General features: G+C 52.3%; 9 protein-coding genes across 9 annotated transcripts; 2 read left to right on the top strand and 7 right to left on the bottom strand.

Moving 5' to 3' along the window:
- Window positions 1-380: 380 nt before the first annotated feature.
- Window positions 381-2,407, top strand: V1518DRAFT_422271 (NAD kinase). The gene is made up of 2 exons (XM_066905420.1): window positions 381-1,529; window positions 1,577-2,407. The coding sequence occupies exons 1-2, from the start codon at window positions 450-452 to the stop codon at window positions 2,366-2,368; spliced, it is 1,872 nt and encodes a 623-aa protein (XP_066757518.1). The 5' UTR covers window positions 381-449; the 3' UTR covers window positions 2,369-2,407.
- On the bottom strand, window positions 2,356-4,244 carry V1518DRAFT_422269 (uncharacterized protein). Its single transcript, XM_066905419.1, has 2 exons — window positions 3,930-4,244; window positions 2,356-3,865 (listed from the first exon to the last, which is right to left on the bottom strand). The coding sequence occupies exons 1-2, from the start codon at window positions 4,176-4,178 to the stop codon at window positions 2,384-2,386; spliced, it is 1,731 nt and encodes a 576-aa protein (XP_066757517.1). The 5' UTR covers window positions 4,179-4,244; the 3' UTR covers window positions 2,356-2,383.
- Window positions 4,245-5,468: 1,224 nt separating this feature from the next.
- On the bottom strand, window positions 5,469-5,946 carry V1518DRAFT_377556 (mitochondrial 54S ribosomal protein mL53; the record flags this gene model as incomplete). Its single annotated transcript, XM_066901581.1, has 3 exons — window positions 5,469-5,581; window positions 5,704-5,823; window positions 5,892-5,946. 3 exons carry the CDS (start codon window positions 5,944-5,946, stop codon window positions 5,469-5,471), a joined length of 288 nt encoding a protein of 95 aa, XP_066757516.1.
- Window positions 5,947-6,038: 92 nt separating this feature from the next.
- On the bottom strand, window positions 6,039-7,477 carry V1518DRAFT_422261 (3-hydroxybutyryl-CoA dehydrogenase). Its single transcript, XM_066905418.1, has 3 exons — window positions 7,120-7,477; window positions 6,962-7,061; window positions 6,039-6,898 (listed from the first exon to the last, which is right to left on the bottom strand). Exons 1-3 carry the CDS (start codon window positions 7,246-7,248, stop codon window positions 6,186-6,188), a joined length of 942 nt encoding a protein of 313 aa, XP_066757515.1. The 5' UTR covers window positions 7,249-7,477; the 3' UTR covers window positions 6,039-6,185.
- Window positions 7,478-7,485: 8 nt separating this feature from the next.
- V1518DRAFT_422259 (DNA-directed RNA polymerase II subunit RPB2) lies at window positions 7,486-11,707 on the bottom strand. Its single transcript, XM_066905417.1, has 4 exons — window positions 11,459-11,707; window positions 7,928-11,394; window positions 7,731-7,870; window positions 7,486-7,674 (listed from the first exon to the last, which is right to left on the bottom strand). Exons 1-4 carry the CDS (start codon window positions 11,466-11,468, stop codon window positions 7,626-7,628), a joined length of 3,666 nt encoding a protein of 1,221 aa, XP_066757514.1. The 5' UTR covers window positions 11,469-11,707; the 3' UTR covers window positions 7,486-7,625.
- Window positions 11,708-12,032: 325 nt separating this feature from the next.
- On the bottom strand, window positions 12,033-12,707 carry V1518DRAFT_377372 (dynein light chain type 1-domain-containing protein; the record flags this gene model as incomplete). Its single annotated transcript, XM_066901575.1, has 7 exons — window positions 12,033-12,097; window positions 12,170-12,239; window positions 12,300-12,326; window positions 12,389-12,423; window positions 12,480-12,513; window positions 12,572-12,594; window positions 12,653-12,707. The coding sequence occupies 7 exons, from the start codon at window positions 12,705-12,707 to the stop codon at window positions 12,033-12,035; spliced, it is 309 nt and encodes a 102-aa protein (XP_066757513.1).
- Window positions 12,708-13,166: 459 nt separating this feature from the next.
- V1518DRAFT_439154 (phosphoribosyltransferase-like protein) lies at window positions 13,167-13,898 on the bottom strand (the record flags this gene model as incomplete). The annotated part of the gene is made up of 2 exons (XM_066906391.1): window positions 13,167-13,526; window positions 13,587-13,898. 2 exons carry the CDS (start codon window positions 13,896-13,898, stop codon window positions 13,167-13,169), a joined length of 672 nt encoding a protein of 223 aa, XP_066757512.1.
- A 499-nt stretch (window positions 13,899-14,397) lies between these two features.
- V1518DRAFT_422251 (methylenetetrahydrofolate reductase) lies at window positions 14,398-16,201 on the top strand. Its single transcript, XM_066905416.1, has 2 exons — window positions 14,398-14,933; window positions 14,985-16,201. Exons 1-2 carry the CDS (start codon window positions 14,847-14,849, stop codon window positions 15,795-15,797), a joined length of 900 nt encoding a protein of 299 aa, XP_066757511.1. The 5' UTR covers window positions 14,398-14,846; the 3' UTR covers window positions 15,798-16,201.
- V1518DRAFT_422250 (uncharacterized protein) lies at window positions 16,178-17,368 on the bottom strand. Its single transcript, XM_066905415.1, has one exon. The coding sequence runs from the start codon at window positions 17,308-17,310 to the stop codon at window positions 16,444-16,446; it is 867 nt and encodes a 288-aa protein (XP_066757510.1). The 5' UTR covers window positions 17,311-17,368; the 3' UTR covers window positions 16,178-16,443.
- Between the last annotated feature and the right edge of the window lie 87 nt (window positions 17,369-17,455).

The following is a 17,455-nucleotide window of genomic DNA, read 5'->3' as shown; positions in this document are numbered from 1 at the left end:
GGTATGCGGAGACGATAATTGCTCTATTTTCGATTGCGTAGGAAACGGGTCCGCGGATTTGGAACGCATGTACCCTCCGAATTGTGACTCTCCAGGACACTCGCTTTGCCTAGACTACTGCCGCATTGTCGAGGTCATGACGCTCGTCAGTATTAGCCTAATATCATGTAAAAGCTCCTCAATCACCATGAGGTCACGGAACGGCAGCTGGCGCCGATTTGGGACGTTGGGTATCGGGGTAATTATTGAAGTTCGAACTCGCGACGAGGCCAACAACGTTGAGCTGAAAAAACTTGGCCCCTGAAAATAGTGACATCACAGTTGGGAGAATGTAGCCCCGCTAATTGAGTCGGTAACCGCCGCGCTCATCATCAGATCCGCGATATCCTCGCTAGCCTCACACACCACCCTTCCGCTACTTCCGCGGAGCTTTCTACTACGCCGCTAATATGGTCGTTTCATCTCCACCAATGCGCGACGCAAGTCCGCATTCGCTACCCCCTCCACACGTGCTATCGCCTGCATCGGTACTTCCTGCCTCATCCCCAGCAGCTATGCGCGCTCAAAGCCCCTCCTGTTCCCGTTCCGCCGCCGCCGGAGTATCTCCATTCCACCCAAAAACCATCTGCTCCGACGACGAAGACTCTTCTGACAACCAAGGCGGCTTCGAAGTGCTCGTCGATCCAAGACACCGCATGACTTCACGACGCCGGCGGGCGTCGATGATCAACAGAAACGGCAGCGTCATTGGTGCAGGAGGCGGCGGTGGAGGTTACGGATACGCTGGATTTAAGATGCATAATGGGGGATGTTTGCTACACGCTTTGTTGGACACCGAGCGCGAGACGCGCAGACGCAGTATTGATCTGCTCGGAGGTGCGGGATCGCTCGAGACAGGGGGGTCTGCCGGGTTGGCTGACGGCGCTGTAAGCTTTGAACACAGCGTGGGAGGTGATGAAGATGAGGAAGCAGGATATGTTTCCTCCGTCGACATGCTTCCGTCATCGTCGTCGACATCGCAAGGCCACGCTCTGCCGGCTCCAGGTATACGCCGTCGCAACTCGCTCTCGCCGCCTCCAGAGTTCTTCATGCATCCCCAACACCAGAAATCCGCCATCTCCACAGCTGCTGGCCTCAGACCTACTTCCCTCCACGAGCTCCTTCCTAATGCTGGCTTCTCACGGCATCTCACAAAACAACAGCTGGGTGAAATCGCATTCTCCGTGCGTGACCTCAGCAAGTACCTTGGCACTCTGCGCATCAAAATGCGAGTGCGCAAAATCGTCATCGTTACAAAGCTCTGGGACCGTGAAACTGTTGCGTACACAAAGCAGTTTGTCGAATGGTTGCTTGCGTACCATGAGGGACATAAGCAGTACACAGTCTATGTGGAGGAGGTGCTCAAGGATAACGAGGATTTCGATTTTGAAGGTTTGATGAAGGCGCATGAGTCTCGACAGGATAGATTGCGTTGGTGGAGTCCGGATCTGTGTAAGGAGCATCCTCAGATGTTCGATCTTGTAGTCACGGTATGCTATCTTTCTTACGCCTTCTCTAGTCCTTGCTAACCTTGCAGCTCGGCGGCGACGGCACGGTTCTATACACAAGCCGCCTCTTCCAACGCATTGTTCCCCCGGTGCTCAGCTTTAACCTCGGCAGCCTCGGTTTCCTTACAAAATTCGAGTACACAAAGCACGACAAGATTATGCGCAAGCTGCTCACCGAAGGCGTCGTGGTCTCGCTGCGAATGCGATTCGAATGTACGGTCATGAAGTCCCGGAAACAACCCGATCAGGAAAGCGACACAAAGCGCATGATCTATCGTGACCTCTCGCGCGAGCTGCTGGACATGGTCGAAACCGACGTATCCCACGAGCCATTGAGTACGTACTCCATTCTGAACGACATCGTGGTCGATCGCGGGCCCAATGGGACAATGTGCACCGCTGAGTTATACGTCGACGACGAGCACATCACGACAATCGAGGCTGACGGTCTTGTCATCGCTACACCCACTGGCTCTACCGCGTATTCTCTCTCCGCTGGTGGCTCGCTCGTGCACCCGGATATCCCTGGCATGCTCCTCTCCCCGATTTGCGCACATTCGCTTTCCTTCCGTCCACTTATCGTGCCTGACAACGTCGTTCTCCGCATCGGCGTGCCTTACGACGCGCGCACATCCGCGTGGTGCAGCTTCGACGGTAAAGACAGGGTTGAGCTTTTCCAAGGCGATTACATTACAATCAGCGCGTCGCGGTTTCCGTTCCCGATGATCCAGAACCGCAAACTTGGGAGTGACTGGTTTGAAAGCCTGAGTACTACGTTGAGTTGGAACCAGAGGAAGCACCAGAAGGCTTTTGATGTGTAAACAGTTGTCACTATATTAAGTAAAATCGTACACCATGACCATTCTACTCCGTTGTCGTTGCTGCTCAACCACAACTTTTTCCTCATCGAAGCCAAGAAACTTTCCAACCCTTCCCTCGTCGTCTATATCCTTATAATTATCTATCACAACTCTCACACTCTCCATTGCGTGTTGCGTCTTGTTAACGTCCTCGATAGCCGCTGCTTCGAGATCCCACACGCGCATCTCTCTTCCGCTCTGCGATATACTCACTGCTCTCCCCCGATCCTGCACCTCCACGTTCGCAACCGCGGACGTATGTCCCCATAACCTACACCCCGGCCCTATCGATAGCTCGCTTGCGGTGCTGCGTACGTGGTACACGGCCAGCGTGTTGTCGGCGTGCGAGGTCAATAAGAACGGGTGCGCGTAGGAGAGTGAAGTCGGCATCGAGAAGGATGGCCAGAGGATATGATTATAGTCGAATCGAGTCTTGCGCTTAGACGCGGGACTTGACGAGCTGGGAAGAGAAGAAGCAGCACGCAGGCTCACAATATTATCACTCGTGTCATCGAGCTTGATTTCCTGCACCGCAACAGTCCATCCCGATGAAATACATGTATGTGTGTAGGCTATAGTCGCGTACACAACATTCGTACTTCGAGCCCGGCGTAAAGATAACGTCGTGGGGCCGGTGATATTATGCGACCTAATCGTGTATATCAAACTCGCTATCTCCGCGGCATCTGCGTCGAATTTGTAAATTTCCACCCGGTTGAGACGCGATAACGTCACGACGAATGGGTGTTCTGATACAATTGATGTTATTGGATCGAGATCCTGATGCTCGCAGTACGCCCGCGGCCGTTGGATGTGCAATAGCTTGAAATCAGTGCCTTGTGTGCTCATGCTGTACATGGCGAAGCCGCCATGCACGAAACCGACCACAACTGTCAACAACTCGCCACTATTTTTTTCAGTTTCTTTAGCCCGCTGCTCGTTGTTGCTGGCATGTACGTAAAGCGCCGACGGCGGTCCGTATGGAAACCTGCTCTTGCGTTCACCATCGATCGCTTTGTCGTCGCAATACTCCTTCGGTACCGGCGTAGACGAGACTAAATGCCCATCATTCGTCCACGCGCATAATCCGTGCTCGGCGTCCGCGGTAAAAATCAACTTTCCGCTAAATCGAACTACCAGATCTTCAGGTGTGGCTTTCGTGTGCACTGTCGCGGCCTTGGAAGCCGCATGAGAGGCAAGATGAGAAACATCGAACGCACCGATTGAACATCGACCCTTGTGCCAATTATGGTGCAGCTTGAACAGCGCCTTCCACTCTCCGCCAGACATGGTAGTACTGAGAGATGGAGCACTGCTGAGCACTTGGTGAGGTATAGTGTTCGCAGTCCTGTTAAACCACTCAATCCGCAACTTACGCAGCCCCGCACATGACAATATACGCTGCGCGCGCATCGTGCGGGGGCGTATGAAGGTGTCGTAGAACAAGCCTTTCCATACCTATCACAGCTGTTAGCATCCATTCTTATCCACCTCTCGCTCATTTAGTGGCGGAGTAGTGTACAATCTCGTCATTTGCGAATGAATGAAACTTCCTCGACACCCGTGAACATATCGCTAAATCCGGGCTTGAAAGGTACGAAAATATAAGTAACATCGCCTCATTACTGCAGCGCTGGAGGGCTGTGCTGTCATTCGAGTGCGTCATTGTAGATGGTGCCGATATGCGTGCACGTTTAGCGATGGCGACTGCATTGGTATTTTCGCAATTTCCGATGCTGCCGCTATCAATCTCTGGCTTTCGTTTTTGCATGCTTGCAACGGCTTGCTCAGTAGTAATGTCTGAGATGGCGGGATGCAGGTGTACGGTCTTCGCGATATTAAAATCCGACGATGAGATTGGGAGTTCACCGCAGCTGAACGTTGATCCGTAATCTCTAACGCATCTCAGCTCTCGCGAATTCTACATTACTCTTATATGAACCTCAACCTACTATCGAGGCAAATGCGACTTGCTGCAAAGGTCTAAGGAGAAGTATTTCCAGAAGATGATTGATTTGTCCACTGTGACCACGATCCCACGTGAACTGTATTGCGTCTTCAAACTTGTCAAGGACCGGTATATCTTTGACTATATATTTCGAAGGGATAATTATATTCAATGACTCAACACAATGACTGACAAAGCATATGATGTGCTTGCTCTCAAATATACTTATTTCCGCCCCGGACGTCCCATCGCTGATCCATCCGTCTCTTAATCAGCATCTTTCAATGTATGCCAGGACAAGCAACCAGATCTTCGCAATGACAGCCCACTCCCATGTGAATTTGGGTGGCATAGCTATTAGATTACCGACAGGTATAGGCACGACATAGAGTAGTTCTGAGAGTTTGCGAGAACGTATTACAAGCAGTGACATCTAGTATTGTGTTGAGCAATTCGATTACTGGAAGTCTGAGAAAGTGATGTCGCTCTGCTGCGCTGGGGTGACAATTTAACAATCATCATGCTCAGTAGTGCTAACAGCCATCACAGATATTTCCGGCACGATGTCAATAATTTTCAATTGCCTGAGGACTTTAACGCCTTGTCCATGGGGTCCTTGCCGTATCTAGTATGAACTACAACTTCGTAACACAAGTACATTTCTACAATCAAGTATGGCAGACCCCTTGTAAGCTGCTGTGCGCGTGTATAGAGATGCATAGTCATCAAGATCAAGCTGAGAAGTGCGGTGTAATTGCTGCTCTTGCGCACTCAAGCTCAGATAGCATTGTCGATCGGCGATGTTGGGGATATACTAGCGATTCAACACGCTACTGTAGAACATCAGCGGCGTGTAAGCTCGGTCGTCTGTAGAAGGTACCAAGTAATTCTCAGCGCTCTAGCATACTTCTCCCTTCACCAGAGACCATGCAGATTCACCACATCCTTGCAGCAAGCGCAGACTGTCAAGCGCCCTCAGGCATAAGAATTGCGAATACTTTCCTCTATATACATGGTATTATACACTGCAACCCCTAACTCGTCTGCTTCGACGTCATGTTCCGCCGCTTTCTCCGCCGGCATCGCTAGCCGCCATGCACTTGTGTATTGATTTTAACCACGCATCTGCTCCTCCAGAAGCAGATGCCGCGAATGCCGATCAAGTTCGTCGACGAGGTCGGTAATCGAAGTCTTGGTAGGATCGACATCGACCTGCCTTCCATCACCTGTAATCAAAAGTCAGAGATATCCCACAATTGCATATCATCCTCGCCGTCGTTGTGCGACGATTCTATATCGCATTGAAAACGACGAGTCGGACGAGCACAATTGAACTGTGGAAACTCACGAAATGTAACGGAAATAATCGGTCCCTTCGCCGAATTCGGGGTCAGTACCTCCGTTGTCAACTTTATCGAATTCCGCGCGGACTGCGGGATAAGCGATAAGAATATACGTCCCGCCTTGCCTACAGCTCCTCGGTGATTAGCTTACCACACACACCCTCGACTCCCCGGTGCAAAACACAACACATACCCTTCTGGAACGGATCAAAACGGACGACGGCTGCCGTGATGTACTTCGTAATCATGCTGTGTGTTGTGTGAGGCAGAGAAAGTTGGGCTTAGAAGGATTTCGCAACCGGAGATGGCTTTGCGGGTTAAGGTTTGTAGATTCTCGAAGCTCGCGTCGACAGTCCACGCGACCGCGCGCACGCCTAATCGATTCAAGTTCTTATTTTACACCTCGATCTTCATTCGTCTAGGTAAAATTTACAATGATCGAATGGCTCGTATCGTAATGAACAGCGATGTACAACAAGAGGCCCGCTTAGTAGTCGTAGAATCCCTTCCCGCTCTTCTTACCAAGCCATCCAGCATCAACCATCTTCGTCAACAATACTGACGGCCGGTACTTCGAATCTCCAGTGCTCGTGTACAGCACGCGCATAATAGCGAGACACGTATCAAGCCCAATAAAGTCCGCAAGTGCAAGCGGCCCCATCGGCATGGCGCACCCGTTCTTCATGATGCTATCAATATCCTCCTTTGTGCCCAACCCTGTTTCCAAGCAGATAATTGCCTCGTTGAGGTATGGCACCAAGATCCTGTTCGCCAGGAATCCGGGGCTGTCGGCAGAAACACTTGGGATCTTGCCCATCGCTGTGACGAAATCCATCGCGCGCTGCAACGTCTCCGGCGCGGTCTGAAGGCCGGTAATAAGCTCGACACCTTTTTGCACGGGCACGGGGTTCATGAAATGGGTCGACACGACTCTGCTCTCCGCGCCGATCGCGGCGGCAGCGATCTTGGTGATCGAGATCGACGAGGTGTTTGTGCTCAGCACCGCGTCTGCGGCGGCCTCGGTCGCGAGCTGACTGAAGATCTTGAATTTCAGCTCGGGAATCTCGGGTACGGCTTCGATGATGAAGTCGGCCGCGCCGACGTCGCTGAATTGTGTGGTCGTCGTGATGCGGTCGCGCACCTCCGTGGAATACTCCACCGTCATCTTGCCCTTGGCGACATCCTTCTGCAGCAACTTGTCTAGAATAACACGCCATCAGCCCTGCGGACCTCACCCATCATATGCAATTGTACCACACATACCTAAAAACTTGACTGCCTTGCCCAGCGACACCTCAGACGTATCAATCAATGTAACCGGCACCTTCGCCTTCGACGATGCCACCAACGCGATTCCGAGACCCTAAAGCGCCCCGTTAGTATCACGCACCTCCATTGCAAATCACAAACTCCAAACGCACCATCTGTCCAGCACCGATCACAGCCAATCGCTTAACGTCAGAGGCAACAACAGCGGTCGTGCTGAAGTTCGCGCGCATCGCCATCGCGCCGGCAAGACGCACGTTACGGGTTCTCAGCATGCAGCTCATGGTCGTATAGGATTTCGACTCCCGGTGTCAGTTATGGAAACGAGACAGAAAGAATAAGAGTCGTGGCTCGCGAGCGCATTGCGGATGCGCTACTGTTGCCTCGTCTCCGCCGGCACGAACGCGTTGCCGAGTTCCTCGGCTCGTCTGAATTTGGAACGTCCGGCGAGTCGCCCCGCACTTCGACTTCCGCCTCACCTCTTTCCTGCCGGAGCACATGTCCGACCACTACACCACCCCTTCCACATTGTCCGTGCTGCTATTTTGCTTATCCTTTTCTATATATACAAAAAATACTACGACTCTACAGCACACGCAGACTGTACTAGATTCCCCGATATCCGTCTTAAAAATACACACAAACATCACCCACTACCTTCTTACACACGCGCCGAGTATCCCGACCGATCCGGGTACATCCTCGGTGCACTAAATTAATGTTAACTCGTGCTCTTGTGGCAGCCGAATATAAAAAACAAACTCACATGTTCATGGCCATGAGTTCTTGGAACAGCAGCTTCGCCGCGTACGGAATATGGATCTGGAAAATGTTGGTCTTGTTTTTGCACGCGCGGCACTCAAACTGATTCGCCTTCAAGTTCGTAATAACCGTCATCAAACCGCACTAATTCCCCAGTTAGTACCTTTACACGGACATATCAAACCAAATGCATAAACATACCACGCCGCACACGTGAACGCGGAACGCATCTGACGCCTCGAATAACCGCTCCTTCAAAAACGCTGCCGCGCCGTGCGCAATCATGCAATCGCGCTCCATCTCACCAAACCGTAATCCACCATCGCGCGAACGACCTTCCACCGGCTGGCGCGTCAGGATCTGCACCGGCCCGCGCGCACGCGCGTGGATCTTGTCGTCCACCATATGACGCAGGCGCTGGTAGTACGTCGGACCCAAGAACACCTGCGCCATCAACTTCTTGCCGGTATGTCCGTTGTACATCACTTCGAAACCGCGGGATTGGTAGCCTTGCTCACGTAGCAGGTTCGACACAGCGTCGACTGTGACGTCAGTAAACGGGGTGGCGTCGCCTTCCATACCCGACAACGAGGACACCTTGCTGAGCAAGCACTCAATCAAATGAGCAACCGTCATACGCGACGGGATAGCATGCGGGTTGATGATGATATCTGGAACAATTCCCTCCGCCGTGAACGGCATATCCTCGTGTCGGTATGTCACACCAATCGTACCCTTCTGTCCATGACGAGACGCAAATTTGTCTCCAATCTGCGGCACCTTGGTCGTACGCATGCGGATCTTGACGAACCGCAAACCTTCACCGTTAGTCGTCAACAGCACCTGATCAACGATACCGCTCTCCGTACTTCGCAGCGGTGTCGACACATCCCGCTTAGTGTGAAACTGCGTACGCTGCCCGAGCTCCTCGTTCTCCGGGGGAATCGGCGCGGTCTTGCCAATGATAATATCCTCACCAGAGACGCGCACACCAGGCGCAATTAATCCGTCGTCATCAAGCTTATCATACGTGCCGTGCTTCATGCGCAAAGTGTTACCTCGGATCGGCTTCTCAAACTCCTCAACAACCGCCATACCAACCCGCTTTTCCTGGTCCATGTACGACCGGAAAAACAGACTGCGAAACAAGCCGCGATCAATACTGCTCTGGTTCATAATAACCGAATCTTCCTGGTTATATCCACTGTAGCATAAAATCGCGACAATCGCATTCTGTCCCGCCGGCAACTCTCGGAATTTCATATACTCCATTGACCGCGTCGTCGCAAGCGGCTTTTGCGGGTAATACAGGATATTCGACATCGTATCCATGCGCACGCCGTAGTTTGTCAGGTATACACCCATAGCTTGCTTGCCCATCGCAGACTGGTACGTATTTCGCGGCGACTGATTGTGATCCGGGAACGGAATGATACTGGCGCAAATACCCAAAATCATACTTGGGTGAATCTCGCAATGTGTCCACGTATACGCGTTCGCGGAACCGCGCACGCGATGCGATGGGTCAAGTGTCTCGGTGACCTGGTCACCAGCGTGCATCTGCCGCGACAACTCCAGATCTTCCGGTGTCATCGCGATCATCACGGTCTCCTCCTCTTCGGCATCAACGTACTCAACGATACCTTCGCTCACCAACGAACTCCAACTGTACCGGTCCTCGTCTGTAGACTCAGCATCGTCGATAAGTCGGTTCACATGCTCCTTGCGGAGCATAAGTTCTCCCTTTCGCGGACTCGAGGGGTCAGTATCCACGATGAATAGCGGTCTGTAAACTCTGCCCGCATCGGTGAAAATCTTGAACTCCTTTTCACGGATATCGCGCACAATACTGACTTCAGACGAGATATTGGACGACCGTCTCAGCGCACGGATATTTGTCGTCAATGTAGCAGGGTCGCGGTGAATACCAACCCAAACACCATTAACAAACACCCTCGTCGCATTGGGCGACGCATGAGGTACGTAATCATCAAGCGGATCCATACCCCACTCCTCCAAGAAGTACTTAATCGGATCCGAATCCGTGCCGACCGAAATCAGAGTCATCAGCGACAAATTCTTTACCAATCCACACGCCTGCCCCTCCGGCGTCTCGGCGGGACACACAAGACCCCAGTGAGTATTGTGCAGCTGCCGTGGCTTTGCAATCTTGCCATCACGTCCGATAGGTGTGTTCGTGCGTCGCAAATGCGACAGCGTCGACGAAAATGTGTACCGATTCAACACCTGCGATACGCCCGCACGGGATGACATCGCTTTCTTCTGCTCGCCCCAGTTACCAGTCGCCAACGAGTAGCGCAGGCCACTTGTGATCGTGTTCGGCTTGACTGCCAATGTAAGGTTGAAATCCCTGTTCGTCTCGACACACTTTTGCATGTACTTGTACACGTCGCGCGTCAGCTTCTTGAACAAGATTCTGAACAAATTCGCCAATAAAGGGCCCGCGAGATCGAGTCTTTTCTTCCCGAAATGATCTCGATCGTCAAGCTCGCGCCGCTCAAGCGCGCACTGCAGCATCTTGTGCACCATGTATCCCAAAAAAAACGCCTTGCGATTATCGTATCCCTCTGCTTGTGTGATATGCGGCAACAGCTCGCGCTGCATGATATCCCGCGCATACCGAATACGCTGACTCTTCTGCGTACCCTGTGGCTGCGTACCACGACGACCGATGAAATCAAGTGCGACCTCGCGGTCTTGGACGACGAAGGCCTCCTCGATACACGGCTTGAGCATCTCGAGCATCTGCCAATCAGTCTGGTCGTAGCAAATATGCTCTAGAATATCTCCATCAGGCACAACCCCCAGAGCACGGAAGACAATAACGATCGGGATATCATTTCGGATATAAGGCAGCGTCGCCTTGATTGTGGGGCCAAAATTCTTGTCACCCTTTCCAAACAACTTGACCTGCATGCTACTGATCAATCGAGACCCCTTCTCAAGTGCAGACCGGATCTCGGCAAGGTAGCTGACAGGCGATGGCGCGGCCTTCTTGAACACCTGCACGATATTCGCGGCACTGCGCTCCTGCGCGATGAGCACTTTTTCCGAACCGTTGATGATAAAATACCCACCCTGGTCGTACGGACACTCGTTCGCCTCGTAAAAATCATGTTCCTTTAGCCACCGCAGCATACAAAACTGGGACCGCAGCATCATAGGCACTTTACCAATGAACACCCGATTATCTCCCTCCTCTGTATCCTCAGTCTCGGCCTCCCACACGATATCCTGACCGGGCACGGTCTCCGAGTCACGCGAAAACAGCGAGCGTTTGGTCATCTCCACGTACAAAGGCGACGAGTACGTCAAATTGCGCAACCGCGCCTCCTGCGGCAACATGGGATGCGTGCTACCATCTGCCTCCGTCATAGTTGGCCGCGACAGGTAGATCTTGCCGAACTTGATCTCGTACCGCCTGTTGATATCGCCGTCCGGTCCATTCTGATGCTGCGCGGGCTGATCGAGTGTCAATGTCGGTTCCTCCTTGACGAGGTCCTGGATCGTTGTTGAGATAAATTCGTCGAACGACTCGAGTTGTTGAGACACGAGACCTTTTTCGTTGAAGAAGGATGAGATCACCGCCCAACAATCCTCCGCGGTGATCTCAACCGCGTCGTCGTATGCATAATCATCCGCATAGTCTGCCACGAAACACTGTAAGAATCCCAAACTAGCTCACTCGCTCGCCACTGGGTTCAAGATTACCTTCGGCCATTGTCAACCCACAATCACCCGCTTCAACTGCTATTCGAACAGCAAAAGAATTGCCTCCCGACTTCCGTACAGAATCCAACCGCAGTACCTCGAACGGTTCGGCGATCGAAGTTGAGTTCTGGTGGAGATGGGGACCGGTCAATCGATCCTGGAGAACTCGAAAGTTGCAGTTCAGGTTTCCCAGGAAACAGTTTACTAAGTCGTGCTCAGATTTACGCACGTGAGCCGTAATCCGGAGCACGTATCGCGTCTCCTCATCACAACCGCCTTTCACGATCCAGAAATCGGCACAATTAGAATGGGTCTATGGTGCGTATATGAAGGAGATCTACGACTATGCGTGTGGGACAGTGCGCTGGTGCGAAGCACATGCGATCAACCGCCCCGTCCACTCTATTACCAACGACCGTTTCCAGATCTCTCACATCTAACTCTGATCTGACTCTTTCTCGGGAATTGACAGATCCAGTTTCCGATCTTCACCATCTCGTGTTAAATCGCGTTTGTACCCAAGCCGAATAGTTTCACTCTAATAAAATTGAACACAACAACATACATACAATAACTATGCAGTCTTAAATATTAGTATAGCAATCTGACCTAGATAAAAATAAATAAAATGCCGAGTTTCTAAGTACGTATTAGCAACAACTTCCAAATCTTATCGTATGCAGAGACGCGGTGTATGTCGGGCGATCATACCGTGAGATACATAACTACCAAAGTTGCGCCCCACTATGCAGTGCCACGTCTGGCCAAACCGTAAATCCAGCTGCAGTACGTGTTAGCAACTGCAAAACAAATGAAGAAGATCGGGTATCAGAATACGTACTTCCTTCTTGATGTATGCCGCAATATCCTAGATCATACCAGATCAGCACCCTTCTCTGCGCAATGTGTGCCGTCACTAGATCCACCTACCTTCTCTATGTTATACCGTTCCATCGCCTGCACCGCTATAATACCACATTAGTAAAATGCGCACGGTCGGTAGTCGAGGCAGAATATATACCGAGATCTATGACAACCTGCTGCATGTCTTCCGACTGATCTCACAAGTTAGACGTCAGATTCTGACGACCTCCAAACACATAGACGGCGCACCATATCAGCAGATTTGATCACAGCTGTATATTGCCATCAGCATCGCAGTTTGGTGAATCATTAGTGAAGGTCAGATCTCACCTTTTCCTTCCCACTGCCCATTTGCCGACGATTTTTCTTGGGACAAGTCCGGCATTGTGCCTACGTTGGTGTCCTGTTAGCCAGTCCATTCGCATAACTACAAGCGATACAAAGTAAACGTACCTGGGGGTGAAGTCGCGTTTAAAGGTGGAGAAACAATCGAGATCCGGGTTGAAGGTGGAGAGCGCGAGATCGACGGGACGTAGGGACGGAGTCCAGTTCACGTGAAATTATCGCACGTGAAATCAACTCAACAACTTAACGCGCCGGCGGAATTCGATCCAGATGGTGATCTGAAGAGTGATATGCACTGAAATAAACGATGTATTACCGGATCAAAGACCTGACACAGTATAAACATAACAGAAATGACACCAATGCACATGACATAAACTACAGCGTTCAGAAGACCCCATACAATCCATCCACATTCAATATTTTATATCTCTACTCGAACAGATTCCCTCTTAGCTCTCATAATCTTGCAAAACTTCTATCAAGGCAATTGAAAGCCCTACTCGGCAATAGGCTTGGCCTTGTACATAGCTCTGTAATTCTCGATCCGCTCGATATCCTCCTCGGGCAACTTTCCCTTGGCGAACTGGACGATGTCGTCAAGCGTGATGATGCTCCAGATCGGCACGCCGAACTCCTTCTTGACCTGCGAGATCATGGAGTGCTCAAATTCGACCATACGCTCCTGTCTGTCGAGGATAAGCGCGACACCGGCAAGATGTGCCTGTTCGGCCTTAATGATCGCGAGAGACTCGCGGATGGCGGTGCCAGCGGTCATCACGTCGTCGAGGATGAGAACGCGTTTGCCCTTCAGTGAGCCGCCGACGGTGTTGCCACCCTCACCGTGGTCCTTCTTCTCCTGCACCGAGTTAGCTCTTGCGCTCACGCGACACCATTCTACAACCCCGCCGAGCCCTACCTTGCGGTTGTACGCGTACTCCATCTTTCCGTACTTCTCCGGATCCTTCTCCGCGAGCTTGACAATGGTCACTGCGGCGAGCGGGATTCCCTTGTAGGCAGGCCCGAGGATTATATCGAACTCGAAGTCCGGGGCATCGATAATTGTCTGCGCGTACGAGTCCGCGACCGCCGCAAGCACTTCGCCACTGCAGAACAAGCCCGAGTTGAAGAAGTACGGCGACTTGCGGCCGGACTTGAGGGTGTAGTCACCAAAAGTGAGGATCTTGTGCTCGTACGACAGCTCAATGAGACGGGCTTGATGCTCCTTCATAGTGGTGGTGGAAATAAGAAGTCGAAAGGACGTGTATTCGGAAGAATTAGCTAGAGATACAGGATGTCGCTGCTCTCTTGTTCCTAGTGATAGAACAAGAGAGAGAGAGAGAAAAGAAAAAGAGGAGAGGAGAAGAGAAAGGAAGAGAGGAGAGAAAAATTGCGAACAGAGGTAGAGGATATTTAAATAGAAGGTTCAGCAAGAGCATCGGCCACTCTTCGCCGTGGGGGATCTCGTCGGCGGATGTTGACGACCAGCTGCCTAATCCATGTTTTAGAGAGAAGAGTCAATTGAACAGTTACTACTCTAATATGAGTGTTAAGACGTTTAATGGCCCAGGGACACTGGTGTACGGTGTTGCAGGAACAATTGAGATAGCCAACCAGGTCATTGTGGTCCGAGTACGAGCACGAGAAACCCGAGAACGCCTCCTCGGCAAATTAGAGCGCAGAAAATGATCCGTGGCCGTCGGCCAGGGAGCGGTGTCGGGTCCCCATTTTATTGCTACCATGTTAACACACAATATCTGCACTATTCCGGGACCCTCAGTACTGAAGTCTTAGGGCTACGCCGACGACCCTGGCGTGGCGCCAACGGTGTCCACTCAACCCCAAGGCGCTCTCGCTATCTCTCGCGTCCCCACCCTCGCTCCCTCGACCCGCGCGGTACTCTCCTCTCCGGCCTCCGCCACCCCGACAGTCGTTCCTTTGTTGTCATTTTGTCGTCTGCTTGCGCCGTAACACACGCGCACAGAGACCCTCATCACAACGTCAAAACTTTTCAGTGTCTGCGTTCGGCGTGGATAATCCGCCAGCCACGAAGATACTACATATACCGGCCTACGTGGAGACGAGTTGCTGTATAGCGACAGCTTGCGGCTCAGAGACGACGACACGGTTATAGCGCGAGTTGCGGTTGGAGCGGGTTCGTTAAGATAACAACGGCACAATGAAGGTATCTGCGGTGCTGCAGGAGAACTGGAAGAATGAGGTTACGTCGTTTTCGTTTGAGTATTTCGTGCCGAAGGATGCGCAGGTGAGCCGGGATTGATGGAGTTTGAGAAGCCAACAATACTGACAAGAACAGGCAACGCAACTTCTGTACGACAGAATACGCCACATGAGCGAACTACACCCGCTGTTCATCGACGTGACGTGGAACGCTGGCGGCGCGGCGCGCAAGACGCCGATTACCACAACTGAGCTGATCACCAAAGCCAGCAAGTCGTACAATCTCGAGACATGCATGCACTTGACGTGCACCGGCATGACCGAGGAGGCTATTGACCAGGCGCTGCTTGAGGCATACAACGGCGGCTGCCGGTGCATTCTCGCATTGCGCGGCGACCCTATTGAAGGCCACGACTGGGAGTCATCTCCGGGCGGTTTTGCGTATGCGAAGGATCTGATCAAGCATATCCGGAAGAAGTACGGCGACTACTTTGAGATTGGTGTCGCGGGATACCCTGAAGGCAACGGCGAGCAGACCGACAACGAGCTGTTGATTGATCACCTGAAGGAGAAGCTCGACGCGGGCGGCTCGTTCGTGATCACGCAGATGTTTTATGACGTGGACAACTTTCTGAAGTGGGTCGACAGGTGTCGCGAGAAGGGTGTTACGGCGCCCATCGTGCCCGGTATCATGCCCATCACCACTTATGCGAGCTTCGTGCGACGTGTCAAGTGGTGCGACATCAACGTGCCAGCAGACTTCATGCACGAGATGGAGCTCGTCAAGGATGACCCCGCTGCCGTGCGCCAAGTTGGCGCGGAGTTCATGAGCAGCATGTGCAAGACGATCATGGAGAAGGGTCACATCTACCACATGCACTTTTACACGATGAACGGCGAGAAGTCGAGCAGGACGATTATCGAGCGTCTGGGTATGTTGCGCAACTAGTTAGTACGGTTCTTCGCTTTTATTTTTGCTGCGTTCATGTTTTTTCTGTTATTGGCATGGTCGTTTCTTTGGGCAGCGCGCGCGCAAAAGTTATGTCTTTTTCAACAAAAGCCGGGTCTTGGAGGGTTATATTATTTTCTCTAGTGCCAAAGAGCAGTGCGAGACGGGGACGATTAGACACCTCGCGTGCATATGTTTGTTTGTTTCGGGAGTTTACCAAGATGTACATATGTGCTTTTTTCTCTCATATTTTTTCCTAATGATGCTAGAAGACTCGGGAGTCATGTTACGATGTATGATACGAAGGGACGACCATCATGATCACCTCTTTCAACAGGAGGTGGTAACGCACTACTATTGCAGGAGTGCCGACTGAGTTATTTAATAAATAATTAGTTAAATTATTGGCTAGGTAGATGAGAGGTACATGAAGATCACGAAGAGCAAGGAAGACAATAGTACGCCAGTTACCGATAAACAATTAGGAGAAGAGACCCATTTGAACCCATTTTGGTGCACACACAATTAGACGCCGCGGAGTGAATAGAAATAGACCAGAGTGAGTGAGTGACTGTGGTGAGTAAGAGCAGTAGACTAAAGAGTGTCGAGAGAGTGTCGGGAGCAGAAACGACAACGAATGCGATGATTATGCGGGGGATGATTTGGTGGGAGTGGCCGGATCGGGCTGCTTGGCGATGACGTTGCCGTCGTCGTCGACGTCGATGTCGCGTACAAACGCTGCGCCCGACTCGGAGATTTGCACCACAACAACCCGCGGCTTCTTGCGGCCATTCGCATCGACCTTACACGAGTATGATGGCGAGTCGTACACGGAAGGGCGGGGCTGGCGCATTTTGCGGTCTGCCGCGGGACGGGCGTCATACTCGTCGGCGGGGTTTGACTCGTCGGGGAATGTGATTCTGATCTCAGGGATCGTGAACTGCGAGGATGACGAAGATGATCTGCGCTGTAACGTGGGCAGAAGGGTCGCGGAGGCGCGGCGCATAAGGCTTTGCAGCGGCTGTAGGGATGGTCGACGGGGTAGGCGCACGGGAGTGGAGCTGGTGGAGGAAGTCGAGGTCTCTGAGAACGAACGGGAGATGCGGTGCTCGTGGTGGAATGTGGGAGTGGAGGTCTTCGTGTCGACGACGCTGGGCGGCAGCGCGAACTTCTCGTCGAGGTCGTCGAGGTCGTCGTCCTCAGTGTCAGTGTCCTCGTCGCTATACTTCGCGCGGCGGTTGGCGGCCGCAGCGTCCTGCTTTGTGAAAGGCAGAATCCACGTCTTTGGCTTGGGCCCGCGACAGCTCTTGCGAAGGTCGGCGGTGGACGGGTCGCGGGTGTGGATGAGCTGCTGTTTTTGCTGGTGCTGGGGGAGCAGACATCGCCGCCGCCGCCGGTGAACGAAGATGAAGAGGGCGAGGGCGAGTGTGAGAGAGAAGAGAGCCACAGCGACGGAGGCGATGAAGACGCGGGTAGCGAGGGCGGAGGAGGAGGAGGAGACGACGTCTAGCATGGCAGGCGACGCGATAGGGGGAGGAGGAGGAGGAGAAGGACGGCGAGCGAGGTGCAGAGGCGGAAGAGAAAGCGACGTGAGAGCGACGTGAGGATAAGGAGGAATGGTGTTTGTTGACGCTGCGTCGAGCTGCTGCCGCAGCATC

This window comes from Limtongia smithiae, assembly GCF_038497785.1.
Source record: "Limtongia smithiae strain NRRL Y-17922 unplaced genomic scaffold V1518scaffold_13, whole genome shotgun sequence".
NCBI lineage: Eukaryota > Fungi > Ascomycota > Lipomycetes > Lipomycetales > Lipomycetaceae > Limtongia > Limtongia smithiae.
The sequence above is the reverse complement of the archived record's forward strand: the minus strand, read 5'-3'. Positions and strand labels throughout refer to the sequence as shown.

What these genes read in the sequence shown, in the direction of transcription:
- V1518DRAFT_422271 (XM_066905420.1), top strand. Translation starts at nt 450, where the DNA reads ATGGTCGTTTCATCTCCACCAATGCGCGACGCAAGTCCGCATTCGCTA. An exon ending in TGTTCGATCTTGTAGTCACG is followed by an intron (nt 1,530 to 1,576) that starts GTATGCTATCTT and finishes CTAACCTTGCAG; the next exon opens with CTCGGCGGCGACGGCACGGT.
- V1518DRAFT_422269 (XM_066905419.1), bottom strand. Translation starts at nt 4,178, where the DNA reads ATGCAAAAACGAAAGCCAGAGATTGATAGCGGCAGCATCGGAAATTGC. An exon ending in CATTCGCAAATGACGAGATT is followed by an intron (nt 3,866 to 3,929) that starts GTACACTACTCC and finishes CAGCTGTGATAG; the next exon opens with GTATGGAAAGGCTTGTTCTA.
- V1518DRAFT_422261 (XM_066905418.1), bottom strand. Translation starts at nt 7,248, where the DNA reads ATGAGCTGCATGCTGAGAACCCGTAACGTGCGTCTTGCCGGCGCGATG. An exon ending in TGATCGGTGCTGGACAGATG is followed by an intron (nt 7,062 to 7,119) that starts GTGCGTTTGGAG and finishes GGGGCGCTTTAG; the next exon opens with GGTCTCGGAATCGCGTTGGT. An exon ending in CAAGGCAGTCAAGTTTTTAG is followed by an intron (nt 6,899 to 6,961) that starts GTATGTGTGGTA and finishes GTGTTATTCTAG; the next exon opens with ACAAGTTGCTGCAGAAGGAT.
- V1518DRAFT_422259 (XM_066905417.1), bottom strand. An exon ending in GCGTTCACGTGTGCGGCGTG is followed by an intron (nt 7,871 to 7,927) that starts GTATGTTTATGC and finishes CTGGGGAATTAG; the next exon opens with TGCGGTTTGATGACGGTTAT. An exon ending in GAACTCATGGCCATGAACAT is followed by an intron (nt 7,675 to 7,730) that starts GTGAGTTTGTTT and finishes ACATTAATTTAG; the next exon opens with TGCACCGAGGATGTACCCGG.
- V1518DRAFT_422251 (XM_066905416.1), top strand. Translation starts at nt 14,847, where the DNA reads ATGAAGGTATCTGCGGTGCTGCAGGAGAACTGGAAGAATGAGGTTACG. An exon ending in TCGTGCCGAAGGATGCGCAG is followed by an intron (nt 14,934 to 14,984) that starts GTGAGCCGGGAT and finishes TGACAAGAACAG; the next exon opens with GCAACGCAACTTCTGTACGA.
- V1518DRAFT_422250 (XM_066905415.1), bottom strand. Translation starts at nt 17,310, where the DNA reads ATGCTAGACGTCGTCTCCTCCTCCTCCTCCGCCCTCGCTACCCGCGTC.